Here is a 14,273-nt window from a genome sequence, read left to right as displayed (position 1 = left end):
CCTCTTTGATCTTGTAAAATGTTGAAAAATAATAATCTTATCCAAAATTAAAATGGCTTTTTGAAGTTGAAATCTAACTTTTAATTAAAAGACATTTCCACATACTTAATATGATAAACGACAAAGCCTGAAAATTGTGTTGATTGTGGGGAATATTGGAATAGTTGGATTATAAATTGTTCTTTTAAATTGATATTTTCAGGACTGTTTTCAAACTTGTTAAAAAAAGCTGACAGTTTCCTGAAGAAGTTTTCACTCAGAAGGTTGCGTATGGGGACCATCATTGAGTTTCTAGACCGTTTGGGAATGGATGATAGCAAAGAAAAAATGGCCAACGTTATGAAAACTATTAAGGTAAACAAACCTAAATATTTGGGACTCTGTGGTATAATAATTACATCATTAATTGAACAAAGTTATCTGAAATAAATAGTATAATATTGTGTTTACAGAGGATCATTAGTTTTAGTGATGTAAAACTATAAATCCTATATTATTATACCTCACTTTCATTTAGAATGTTCTGATTGGATTTAACTTGATCACATGACATTGAATAAGTTAGACGTTTCCCTGGAATTGGAAGGCAAGGGAAATAACCCCAGGGAAATAACTTCCAAGGGAAATAACCCCAGGGAAATAACCCCTTGGAAGCTTCTCACGTGACCGGAAGTTGACGTCATTTGCAAAGTCAACTATCAATGGCAGCGCTGTTGCTTATTATTTGTAGCCAAACAAATCTAGCAACATTGTTGCTGGGAAACATCTTCATGGGTTCTTTTAACAGAGATATTTTACTTTTAATTTTGTTCCATATAATAAGATAATTATGTCCTTATGTGTCGGAATACATCTAGAGTTGTCTCCCTGGAAAGAGTTATTTTCTCAAGGGCGAAGCCCGAGAGAAAATAACTCTTTTCAGGGAGACAATTCTAGATGTATCCCTCCACAGAGGGCCATAATTGTATATTATTATACCTCCCACAACAAAGTTAGGGAGGTTGATATACTGTAATCAGGCTGTTTTGTCTGTCTGTCTGTACACACAACTTTGTCCAGCAAACTCCTTATACACTACCTTACAGATTTTGATAAAATTTGGTACACAGAACCCTGACATAAATGAGAGTTGAGTAAACTCTATAGCATTTTGCAATGTCCCCTATTATTGAATTAAGTTATTACTAAATTTTACACCGGGGAGTATTAGTCTTCCACTCTTGGGACAGTTCTAGTTTACGAAGAATCATCAGTTTAAGTGATGTTAAGCTATAAATCATATATTATTTACAGAGGATCATTGACAACAAGCCATGCCTGGGCCCACAACAGATGTCAGACGAACAGTTACGGATGGAGTTACAGACCAGGGGAATCCAGTCCAACGGCAGCCGGGAAGCTATGAGGGCCAAGTTACTAAAGAATGAAAACAGTAATGACAATGCTGAATTAACCTTTTATTAGGTCTTATCTTCAAATGAATACAGACATATTAAAACGGAATCTTCCTACTTTGGTTCCTTGGATATTATGTGGGATAATTAATTATTTTTCTTAAAACTGTCTCTAGCAAAATGCAGATATTTGTCATCCTTGTAAACTGAAATCACCCATAGGTGATGTGCAATGCAACGATATTAAATTTTGATCATGATGAAAAATAGGAATCTGACTTGAGATACCTGTAGTTGCAATAACATTTTATCCTTGATTTCTTAGATACACTTATATTGTCCATATGACAGTGTGGTGATATATATGATTGTTATTTACAGAATGCCCACTCCTATCCTTCTCCATGCCAAAGAACGTATACTGTAGATTCCAGAAGAACTGTATGGGTGTGGAGTGCTGTATCAATGCCAAGGTCTATATGTTCCTCAAGGTGTTTAAAGCCTGGGCCAGATTTAACCCTTGTGACTTTGAGTTCTCATTTGGAATTGAGGACTGGAACCACACTATAACTATGGAGAGAGTCTCATTCGACGGTGAGTTGGTGCTTCTGGTCAAGTTTTCTTTACAACAGGTTTCGGTATTGATAGATTGCTTCTGTTAGAGTCTTTCTTAATGTTGGTTGATATAACATTATAGAAAATATACCAAGCAAAACAGTTCCTCTGTCTTTCAGGTCGTGAGGATGAGATATACACTGGACTGAAGTTTGACATATTCGGCGGTGTTGAGTTGGTGATAAAGTACAAGATACAGAAGACGGACTACGAGACTGTGGCTGACTTTGGTGTGGGTCTTTGTAGTGTATTAGACCCTACCAAGTGTCCGCTCTACTTCCCCCTCCTCCAGAATGCTGTTCTCCCTCTCCCAATCTGCTATCCTAATGGCACAGTGGTTTGGCCTAAAGGTAAGTAGTCGTTTCTAGCTCAAGTATGTCTGGTCCATTGAATAACTGACATTTCGGTACCATTAAATCTCACAAATAGGTTATCTCCATGCTTTCTTATTCTAGAATTGTTCAATTGCAGATGCCAAATAGAAATATTATGTGACTGTGTTCATTATTACTTCAAGATTTGAAAATTTGAAGAAAAAAATCTATAGAATTGCAAATGAAAAAATGACCTTGAAATCATTATCTGATCCCTCTATATATATATATATATATATTTTTATGAAATAAAATTTATCTGCTATTAATTAAGTTCTATTTTCTCTTCATAGAGAGTTGATATCAATATGTAAAATAAAGAAACCAGTAAATGAAAATTAGTATTTCAGCACTGTACAATACAATATGATAATCAAAATGAAAAGTGAGATGATTCTCTACCAATTTTACTTTACAGTGAATTTTAAGGAGTTTTTCAGTAAGGAAGCAATAGCTAAACGTCTGAAGGAGGCGGGGGCAGCTGCTGCTAAAATGGCCGCTGAGGCTGCTGCAACTGCCATTCTGGAAGTTCTCGGATTACCTTCTGTAAGTTGTCTCCCCTTATAACTGTTGACCATTAAGTTAATAATTTAAGAACATTCTGTTCAAGCCTTCTTGTAATTAATTAATTAAACCCAATAGAATTTGATTGCATTTGAAATTCATTTGTAAGGAGAATTTAAAAGAAAAAAAGCTTTTGTAACTGGTCATTTTTATTTTGAGACACATTAATAGTCAGGGTGGTATCAGGCCAAGGCAAGTGCCTTGCTGTTTAATGGCTCAAGTCATGACAAAGTGCTAAATTTTATCTCCTAGGATATGCTTGATGAGACCGATCCTTGTCCCCGCGGAGAGATCAAGACCACTAACCAGTTGAAGGCTGAACTTACCTCCCGAGGTTTGAGTACGACAGGAGATCGGACCACACTTCTGGCTCGTTATAGCCATGACGATAGATGTATGTAAACACTTTATGTAAAAAAATCAACCTAATTTTCTGGTCATTGAGCTCATTTCCCTTTGTATGGACAGTCAGGGATACCAAAGTATTATTTTGTTCAACTTTGTATAATAACAATGGACACATTTTTATACTGAGTTACTTTCAGTGATGTCAAGTAGTTGTCTTAAAACTATGATTTGAAACCAAGTTTAAAAGAAAGAAAAAACAAAAATACTACAACAAACCTGTCTAGATATGCGATATTCTAATACAATCTTTTAAATAAGATGAATTTAGCAGAATTCTTTTCTATACTTTCTCTAACCAATTCTTCAAAAAGTTATGAGCACAAAACCATTTTTGCGGAATTGTATGAATTTCATTTAATGCCTGATCCAATTTTCAGCGTGTGCCTTATTCAATGTCAGCTTGACGATACCAGAAATCTCTAACCAGGCTCTGAGAAATCTTGTATACTATTTCATCTCCCCAAACTGTATGAGACTGGACGCCTGTATGGATCTCACCATCCAGTTGGGAGAATTGAGTTATACCAAGGCTTTCAAGGCCTACATCGAGCTTGACCCCTGTAACTTCATTCTCCATGTCAAGTTTGAGAAAATCTCCATCTCCATCGTCCTTATATCATATGAATGGGGTGAGTCATATTTTTATTGTATAAAAAAGACTATGAATTCATGTATTTCTAGCCCTTACGATGTTCGGCTTGAAAGTTTTCCAGTAATAATAGGGATTATTTGAAGGAAGCCTGCAGAAATTACTAAAAAATTAATGTAGTTAACAATTATTTTGGTTATCTTGTTGAAAGTTATCGGGGTTAAATAGATTAGCTTAAGTGTGGTGAAGACTTTGATTTTTGTTGATGAATAAGATCTTGACCTAATTTCAAAGAAAGAAGTGTAAATGGTGTTGCATCTACAATTTCATATCAATTACAAGATGGTTGGTAAGGCTCCTGGTATAAATGTCTTAACCATTTTCAAAATTTCAGTATGGAAATTCTTGCATACTTCTAGATATGAATGAATGTTTTTATTCAATGCCATATTTTCAGAATAATAAAGCGGCAAAGGTTTATATACATGTGTATGTTACTGATAAAGCGGCAAAGGTTTATATACATGTGTATGTTACTGATAAAGCAACAAAGGTTTATATACATGTGTATGTTACTGATAAAGCAACAAAGGTTTATATACATGTGTATGTTACTGATAAAGCAGCAAAGGTTTATATACATGTGTATGTTACTGATAAAGCAGCAAAGGTTTATATACATGTGTATGTTACTGATAAAGCAGCAAAGGTTTATACACATGTGTATGTTACTGAAAAAGCAGCAAAGGTTTATATACATGTGTATGTTACTGATAAAAGCAGCAAAGGTTTATATACATGTGTATGTTACTGATAAAGCGGCAAAGGTTTATACACATGTGTATGTTACTGATAAAGCGGCAAAGGTTTATATAACATGTGTATGTTACTGATAAAGCAGCAAAGGTTTATATACATGTGTATGTTACTGATAAAGCAACAAAGGTTTATATACATGTGTATGTTACTGATAAAGCAACAAAGGTTTATATACATGTGTATGTTACTGATAAAGCAACAAAGGTTTATATACATGTGTATGTTACTGATAAAGCAACAAAGGTTTATATACATGTGTATGTTACTGATAAAGCAGCAAAGGTCTATATACATGTGTATGTTACTGATAAAGCGGCAAAGGTTTATATACATGTGTATGTTACTGATAAAGTAGCAAAGGTCTATATACATGTGTATGTTACTGATAAAGTAGAAAAGGTTTATATAAATGTGTATGTTACTGATAAAGCGGCAAAGGTTTATATAAATGTGTATGTTACTGATAAAGCAACAAAGGTTTATATACATGTGTATGTTACTGATAAAGCAGCAAAGGTTTATATACATGTGTATGTTACTTATAAAGCAGCAAAGGTTTATATACATGTGTATATTACTGATAAAGTAACAAAGGTCTATATACATGTGTATGTTACTGATAAAGCAACAAAGGTTTATACACATGTGTATGTTACTGATAAAGCAGCAAAGGTTTATATACATGTGTATGTTACTGATAAAGCAGCAAAGGTTTATATACATGTGTATATTACTGATAAAGCGGCAAAGGTCTATATACATGTGTATGTTACTGATAAAGTAGCAAAGGTTTATATACATGTGTATGTTACTGATAAAGCAGCAAAGGTTTATATACATGTGTATGTTACTGATAAAGTAGCAAAGGTTTAAATACATGTGTATGTTTCATTTTCAGGTAAAGAAGAGATTGTTCATCTTGTTCAGGATGTTATGATCAAGTAAGTTTATTCATTATCAATTTATTATTAATAAACAAAGAAACTTGATTGCAAGGGCTGAGTTAGGTCAGCTGGCTGAGGTAGGAACAGGCTAGTGTAGGGATATCCTGGATTTGAACTCTGGTTAGGCATGCATTTTACTGTTCCTTTTATATCATTATTGCCAATGTTAACTTTGTGTGTATTGTATAGCAAATGATAATTCTAATGGACGCTGGCATGGTCGCAGAAATTTGATCATTGGATTTATCACTAATGGGTATATTATAACATGTCTTAAGCTAGCCATTGTGTAAGTTTGGATGGTTTTAAAAATTTTAAAGTCTCTAATTGAAGTGAAAAATTGCAAGTTTTCAATCTGTTATCAGCTATATGGGGTTACCAACTGCACATGGTGTAATTTTAATTTCACTTGATTCCAGATTCAGCATTGGAAAAGATGATGTAAAGAAGGTGTTTGTTGTCAACTTTGGAATGAGTATTTGTGCAGCTGATGGTTCAACTTGCTTCATCGACAATTACTTCCTGACCAACCTGGAAATCCCAATTCCGATCTGTAACGAGAATTTCACCCTACCAGGTGTGTACCAATACCTTAGACTTGGTAACCAATTGATTCTCTCAGCAAATTAAGCTAAAAAGTTTACTCTGATTGTAGTTTTACCATTTTTTTGACAATCTATTTTCACTCATTGTAATCACCTGCAAAATATATGAAATTAATCCTGCAAACTAACTTCATTGTACGTCATCATAGAAACTGAATGTGCATCCAACTTGTCAGACAAATCTGATACCAAATTTCAATACATTTTTTCATATCTTCATTACACATTCAGAACATCAAATTTTTAAGCAACATGTGTAACTTGGGAGTTTTTTCATGAGCATTGATATTTTTCAGGAAATTTACAAAATATATTTAATATCAAACCAAACACTGCTTTTATATTTGAGAACCATGCAATTAAAGGCTTTTTATAAAAATGACTTATTTATTATGCTTCTGCCATAAAAGCAGAGATGTGTACCCAGTTTTACCCCATCATGCTCTATTGAGTCATGTCCATATTCATCGGAGGAGTTTGTCTTACAGTCGTTCCTAGTTGTCTGATTATTGTTATCCTGAGCTTATATCTGATATGGTTTGTAGGCGGAGGCTCCATCCAGAACTTTGTGTCGGCCATAGGAGGACAAATGACAGCTGAGGCGTTCAAACTCATTCTCAGGATGTTTAATCTGGATGTAAGTTAATCAGGGTCTATACTCAGGAAACTGTGTTCTTCTACTCACAGTCTTTTACTCAGACTTAAAACAATTTTGGTGACACTTGTTGTATCATTTTTTGATGGTCTGGAAGTATGTGCAAATATTTTAATTTGAACCATTGTCATCACTTTGCCTTGTTTTATTGTGTCACATGCTTTTGGTCAGTAAAAATTCCAAATCAAGAGGAAAGGTTTGCAATCTTTATTGAGAAAGTAATACAATATTAGAACATTGCGTACTACCGTTGTAACAGTAGCAAACTTTTGTGAAAGAGTCATGTCATAGTATAGACTGTTTATATTTTGAAGAATTTGATGATTTTCTTTTACATTTTATTCTTTTTTAACAGCAAATATTTGAGGATGGACCCTGTGTACTTCCATCTGGGCCTACAGGTAAGTGAACCCTACACAACATTTTCATTCTGCATCCAAAGTTAATGTCAAGACATGTGGCAGGTTAATTTAGATAACGGACATTCTATTACTGCGCTTTTTAGGTAGCAATATGTTTCCTATTTTACTCATGGTGTGTTTGATGCATCTTCTGGAACTCTGACACACGTAGACCTCCGACTAATCATCAAAGACTGAAGACACATAGACATATTTAGGGTTTAGTAGTGTGCAAAGTCCTGCTTGAATTGGGCATCTAAAATTTTCTATTTTCTATTCAGATCTAAATGGACTGTTATTTCATAGTGTATTGGTTCTAAGTTTTCATTTAAGCAGTATTTCTTATTCATAATTTAATCTTATTCACAATTTTTTTTTTCACAATTTAATAACTTTAATATGAAAATATTATTTTATGTCAGGTCCTATAAATTCTTGAGATGTATTTGTCACAGATTGTCCAGTGACCTTTGATCCGAAACAGTACCTGCCTGACAGTGTAAAGGACATGTTTCGTTGTGAGATGACGGACGACTGTTTTGGGATCCAGTGTTGTCTAGATCTGAGCTTCACGGTTCCGCTAGGACAGGTGGAAATCCAGCTCAATGTGCCATTCCACTTCCTCATCCATCCCTGTGACCTTACCATGGACGCCAAGTTTGGAACCTACCGACACCAAACTCAACTGCTGACTTATGAATGGCGTAAGTCCTTTTGTTATTTTGTAAGAAATAAAAAAAAAATTGCTGATGTCTGAATATGTGTCTAGTCATCAATATAGTTTATTAGAACTTTGTCTTGTGGAATTTATAAGTGTCTTTTATCTTTTACAAAAAAAGAGTTGTTTTTTCTTTTATCTTTTACAACAAGTGTAAAAAAGCTTTTCAGATTTTGTTTTTTTTAGTCAATACTGCACTTTATTCAAAAATTAAAAAAAGTATGTAGGTAGAAAAAATTAAAACTGCAAAAAGACTAGTTTCTTGATGTATTGTATGACATTAAGCCTGATTTGGTATGTTATGAAATTTTCTGTTACAGGTACTCCTGGGGCTATAACAATTGGATCAGGTGAAAAACCGCCAATTCAAATCACGTAAGTCTGTACTTTAACAAAAGTGATATAACAATTGAATCAGGTGATAAACCGCCAATTCAAACCATGTGAATCAGGTGATAAACCGCCAATTCAAACCATGTAAGTCTGTACTTTTACAAAAGTGATATAACAATTGGATCATGTGATAAACTGCCAATTCAAATCACGTAAGTCTTTTACAAAAGTCATAGCAAACATTCATTTCCTTGTAAGTCTTACAGAGCTTAGCCCGGGAGTCGAGATCACTGTTCAGACCATGACTATATGAATAATGTGGATATATGAAGTAGCTGGTGACAACTTCACTTAATACCTCAGCATGTTATATGGAGCGAATGCAATTACAAAAATGGAACAGCACATTCCACCTGGTCTTATATGTCTTAAAATTCTACAAATGTAAACAAGCATTCAGAAATTTTTTAGATACAACCTTGCTCAATTCTACCAAATTACATTGGAAGATTAACAAACTTTACAGATACAGCCTAGATCGTAATGCTGACAAGACTGCCCTTATAATAGACCTGGGCCTGACCATGTGTTTCCCATTAGACGGACAAGATTTCTGTATCCCAGATGGAAACTCACTGGAAATCCTCAAGGGGGCAGAGCTTCCTTGTGACGCCAGGGCCATAGCTAATCTATCACAAGGTATCATGAAAACTAATTTGCATACTTTTTCTGTGGTAAAATAAAATTGGAAGTTGTGGGTGCGCAAACATGGTAATCATGATTTTCACATCACCAACCATTTTCTGTCGCATTCCTTTCTGAAACAATTTGTTTTGTATTCAGGGGCATAAACCTGGTGTTCGGTCTTTGCATATTACAGTTAGCTCCCTTGCGTGTAGGTATCGATTGTTACGTCATTATTTTGTGAGCACAATTCATGTCATTTTCTCCGGAAAATATGACATTACGCTCACAAACACATGACGTCACAGTCAAAACCTACCTGCAAGTGCAGATAACTCTGTAATATGCAAATTCAGAATATCTGATAAGCATTCGTAGTTTCTTTATTTAAAAGTTTTTGATCTACAAATTGTATGTTACCTCCTGTTTTAAGAAAATGTTTGAAACTGATTAACATTAATAATTGTAAGAAAATATTAATAAATTGGCAATTAACAATTTTAATGCTGTTGCCATAATTCCTTAGGGATCGAAAAATACTTACAATGGTCAAGCTTTCATCAAACAGGTGGAAAAGAACAATCAATTTAAAGCATATTGGCAGGGATTGTGCTTCAGTTTCCTTTCCATTTCGATATATGCAAGTTCAAATTAATTGAGTTCCACTGTATGTGTGCATAGCAAAATGACAGTGTCCTGAGTGTGTTGTATTCTTTATTTCAAGCATTCAACTTCAAAAACTTCACGGCTGAGCTGGCACAGGATGTCGGAGAGGTCATGAGTAAGGGAGCCCTAGACATCACTCTGAAGGCGTTAGGACTTGAGGATTTTTTCAAAGCTGATGCTTGTGATCCGACAAGGGGCCATTTTACTCCATCATCGGACAGCGGCTGGAACAATCGTAAGAAACTCTGTCTGTGTGGTTCAGTGTGTCTGTGTGTCTACTAGAACATTGTCTGTGTGTTTCAGTGCTAAAATCTGGTGAGTTTATTAGAGAACTGGATGTTGTTGGGAAGAGGATATTATGTCCAGATTTAGAACAATACTACCACTTGGTTAAAATCAAAACCTGTCATTTGGTTGCCATAATCTCTGAGGGGTATTACTTTAACTATTGGCTTACTGTTCTAGTCATCTCAAGCCTTCAGTACAGAAAATGACACTGATAAATGAAATAGTCAGTACTTAGCTTACATTGCCACTAACTATAAATGCATGACCAATCAAGGTGATACTGAACATGAACTGTGTTATGTTTGTGTTGTTTGTAGAGTGTCCTCTTGGTATAGTTAGGATGCCAAACCTTCCTGACTTTGCCAAGTGTCACATCCCGGACCGCTGCTCAGCCATCTACTGCTGTGCTAAGGACAACAGATTCACCGGTCTCTCCTTCGAGTTCTTCCTCGACATAGACATGTGTAACTATACTCTCTCCGGTGGCATTGAATCCATAACATTTGACATTCAACTCCTAGATTATGAATTTGGTACGTATATTTACAGTTAAGCCAGCCTTAGTGCCCACCTTTGTATAAACACCACATGATTAATTAATAAGACTAAATTTTCTAATGTCTCAAATGACCAATATGCAATTTCAATACATTTACCTTCACTATTTAACTTTACGAGGTGCTACATTAAATCTGACTAGTAAGGACACAGTATATTTGAGTGGTATTGTCTAGAAGTGACTAGTAATTTAATTATATATGTTTAATTTCATAGTTCAAAACTTAATTCATCATGAAATCCTGCTTTTCCTTTTTAGTAACATTACCCTTTATTTTAAACCAAGATAATCAGCATTAATATTTAGAATGTTTTTACCTACAAACTTAAAAGTTTAGGTAATTGACAGATTCAATCATAGCTATGAAGAGTTCAAATTTGACTGTGAAGTGAACACTTTCAACTCACAGTATTTGATTTTCACAAATTAATTACTTGAATGCATTTTCTTCTCTTATTTGATAGGGAGAGAAGAGACAACCAATATTCAGGATGTTGTCATTATCAAGTAAGTACAACTTTGTCTGCTGTGGTGGCTGAGTTTGAATCCTATGTCGGGCAGTTGCCAGATACTGACCACTAGTGGGTTGGTGGTTTTTCTCCAGGTCCTCTGGCTTTCCTTCACAATCTAAACCTTGCACATCAAATAATGACCCTGGCTGTGATGTTTAAAGTTATCAAATCAAATAATCAGTACATCATATATAAAACAGAGGTATGTAAGGTAGTGTGTTTATAGAACGTGTAGAGATGTAATCCATTGTTGACCTCTCATATAACAAGGTCATTCATTACAAAATACTTGCTACAATGAGATGAGAGAGAAAAAAACGCAGACAAATTCTTCCTTGGTCTGTTATATGTGTATGAATGTGTGTGTAAAAAAAATGTTTCATATAATTTAAATATATTGGTCATTATTGAAAGATGGAGACTGGAAAAGCCGCCCAACAGGAAGATATTTATCATCGACATGACCATGAAGTTCTGTCCGAGTAAAGATCCTAGTGACTGTCTGATTGAGATCCCCGTCCTTGAAAGTACAGAAGTGCCGCAGATTCTGTGTGATATCAACGCTACACTAGGACTAACTGGTGAGTGAGATAGATATTTAGGTCATGGAACATAGTTTAATATAAAGTCCAGTTGGAAGTAAGATGAAGATTTTGGTTTTGTATGGCAGTACATGTACTGTAATTCTGTAGTTGTCGACCACATGATTGTAGCCCTCAATAGACTAGTTACTGACTGTTTGTCTGTGGTACTATAACAATTGGTATTCATAACCATTTACCAAATGTTGATTTAAAGACAACAAGTTCCATGCTGTTTTTTTTTTTTTTATCAGATTTTGATGTGAAGGATTGGATGTCAAATCTACACCAGAATTTGAGTCAGAGATTGACAGACGCGGCGCTGAACCTACTTCTGTCCCAGCTCGGTCTGGACGAGTTCATGAATGACAATCCCTGTAACCGCTCATCGGATGTTTACTCCCCTAGTATCAACGGCTGGAAAGATAGTGAGTTATCTCCCCTTCCCCTGTTATTTCCCTGAAAATTGGAAGTCATTCTGTTGATATGATACAATCAAGAGTGAGAAAATGAGAAACTCTTGTTTTTATACAATAAATCAAGTCATCAAATAAGGATTGTCTTTGGCAAAATTTTTACCTTTTTATACTGCTTTCCATGAAATGGCATCTTTGAATCAGTTAAAGGAAGGTTTGAGCTGTCCACCATCCCTCTTACCAAGAAATAGATGAATAGCCGTTATCAAAAGAATATTTTTTGATATATCGTGTGATTCTTCCTTGCAATAGATAAATTCTTTTTGTCTTTATAATGGAGCATTCTGGTCTTCTTGACACATCTAGTTTGGCAATTTTTACAGAAATAATGTATCTGTCAAAAGTTTTCTATGGTGATGTTTTTTTGTTCTCTGATGAATAACACAAATTCCTTTGTTAAATGTGATGTTCCACCCCACAGACTGCGGTAAGAGTTTCCTGAACCTGCCTGATCTGTCGTCCTACCCGATCACCTGTGCTGTACCTGACTTCTGTTCTGGTATCGACTGCTGTTTGGAGTACACCAACCCATATTTTAGCTTAACACTGAATTTCTACCTCATCATTGACACGTGTAACTACGAAATCCGAGGTGGAATAGAGAACTTTGGTTTTGTTGTCCCTATTATAGACTACGAATGGGGTGAGTTAGTTGACATAATCAAAGGTATAAAGAAAATAAGAACTTAGAAAAGTTACCAAGAAATTTTTTCTTTCTTTAGTCTTCGTTTTTATCAACATTTAAACATAGACAGACAGCGTTCATCATCTTTTTCATCTCAAAAGACAAATTTGAATTCCAGAAAATTAGTCAAGGTCACTTTGTAATTTAAAAAAAAAAACTGAGAAAATATTAACAGTGAAATAACTTGCAATACATGTTAAAGACATAACTTAATCAATCGCCAAATTATTGTTTTTTGATGCCCATTATTTATAATATTTTCATAGGTAAGCTGGAGACGGTCAATTTGAAGAGCATACAAGTCACGTAAGTTATATATGATTCTTCTGTTTAAATCTAAGTACTGTTTGGTGAAGTGTTGGTTTTATACAAGTCACGTAAGTTATATATGATTCTTCTGTTTAAATCTAAGTACTGTTTGGTAAAGCATTGGTTTTATACAAGTCACGTAAGTTATATATGATTCTTCTGTTTAAATCTAAGTACTGTTTGGTGAAGTGTTGGTTTTATACAAGTCACGTAAGTTATATATGATTCTTCTGTTTAAATCTAAGTACTGTTTGGTGAAGTGTTGGTTTTATACAAGTCACGTAAGTTATATATGATTCTTCTGTTTAAATCTAAGTACTGTTTGGTAAAGCATTGGTTTTATACAAGTCACGTAAGTTATATATGATTCTTCTGTTTAAATCTAAGTACTGTTTGGTGAAGCATTGGTTTTATACAAGTCACGTAAGTTATATATGATTCTTCTGTTTAAATCTAAGTACTGTTTGGTAAAGCGTTGGTTTTATACAAGTCACGTAAGTTATATATGATTCTTCTGTTTAAATCTAAGTACTGTTTGGTAAAGCGTTGGTTTTATACAAGTCACGTAAGTTATATATGATTCTTCTGTTTAAATCTAAGTACTGTTTGGTAAAGTATTGGTTTTATACAAGTCACGTAAGTTATATATGATTCTTCTGTTTAAATCTAAGTACTGTTTGGTAAAGTGTTGGTTTTATACAAGTCACGTAAGTTATATATGATTCTTCTGTTTAAATCTAAGTACTGTTTGGTAAAGTGTTGGTTTTATACAAGTCACGTAAGTTATATATGATTCTTCTGTTTAATCTAAGTACTGTTTGGTAAAGCATTGGTTTTATACAAGTCGTAAGTTATATATGATTCTCTGTTTAAATCTAAGTATTGTTGGTTTTATACAAGTCACGTAAGTTATATATGATTCTTCTGTTTAAATCTAAGTACTGTTTGGTAAAGCATTGGTTTTATACAAGTCACGTAAGTTATATATGATTCTTCTGTTTAAATCTAAGTACTGTTTGGTAAAGCATTGGTTTTATACAAGTCACGTAAGTTATATATGATTCTTCTGTTTAAATCTAAGTACTGTTTGGTAA

General features: G+C 34.3%; 1 protein-coding gene across 37 annotated transcripts in view; it reads left to right on the top strand.

Moving 5' to 3' along the window:
- Window positions 1–14,273, top strand: part of LOC138322797 (uncharacterized) — a 180,124-nt gene that overhangs the window by 29,872 nt on the left and 135,979 nt on the right. For 36 of the 37 annotated variants that reach the window (XM_069267086.1, XM_069267047.1, XM_069266915.1 and 33 more), the window contains exons 29-49: window positions 203–354; window positions 1,294–1,432; window positions 1,776–1,988; window positions 2,129–2,359; window positions 2,802–2,929; window positions 3,200–3,341; window positions 3,733–3,984; window positions 5,662–5,704; window positions 6,127–6,284; window positions 6,858–6,949; window positions 7,323–7,368; window positions 7,824–8,072; window positions 8,407–8,461; window positions 8,946–9,118; window positions 9,828–10,004; window positions 10,375–10,590; window positions 11,081–11,123; window positions 11,543–11,709; window positions 11,964–12,137; window positions 12,607–12,828; window positions 13,137–13,176. In XM_069267086.1, coding sequence (XP_069123187.1) covers window positions 203–354; window positions 1,294–1,432; window positions 1,776–1,988; window positions 2,129–2,359; window positions 2,802–2,929; window positions 3,200–3,341; window positions 3,733–3,984; window positions 5,662–5,704; window positions 6,127–6,284; window positions 6,858–6,949; window positions 7,323–7,368; window positions 7,824–8,072; window positions 8,407–8,461; window positions 8,946–9,118; window positions 9,828–10,004; window positions 10,375–10,590; window positions 11,081–11,123; window positions 11,543–11,709; window positions 11,964–12,137; window positions 12,607–12,828; window positions 13,137–13,176 — 3,112 coding nt within the window. Of the gene's footprint in view, window positions 1–202; window positions 355–1,293; window positions 1,433–1,775; window positions 1,989–2,128; window positions 2,360–2,801; window positions 2,930–3,199; window positions 3,342–3,732; window positions 3,985–5,661; window positions 5,705–6,126; window positions 6,285–6,857; window positions 6,950–7,322; window positions 7,369–7,823; window positions 8,073–8,406; window positions 8,462–8,597; window positions 8,632–8,945; window positions 9,119–9,827; window positions 10,005–10,374; window positions 10,591–11,080; window positions 11,124–11,542; window positions 11,710–11,963; window positions 12,138–12,606; window positions 12,829–13,136; window positions 13,177–14,273 lie in introns of those variants that run through there. The other variant, XM_069267214.1, reaches the window with a different exon arrangement.

The sequence above is a fragment of the Argopecten irradians genome, chromosome 1 (assembly GCF_041381155.1).
Source record: "Argopecten irradians isolate NY chromosome 1, Ai_NY, whole genome shotgun sequence".
Taxonomy (NCBI): domain Eukaryota; kingdom Metazoa; phylum Mollusca; class Bivalvia; order Pectinida; family Pectinidae; genus Argopecten; species Argopecten irradians.
This window is presented reverse-complemented; position numbering and strand designations above follow the sequence as displayed.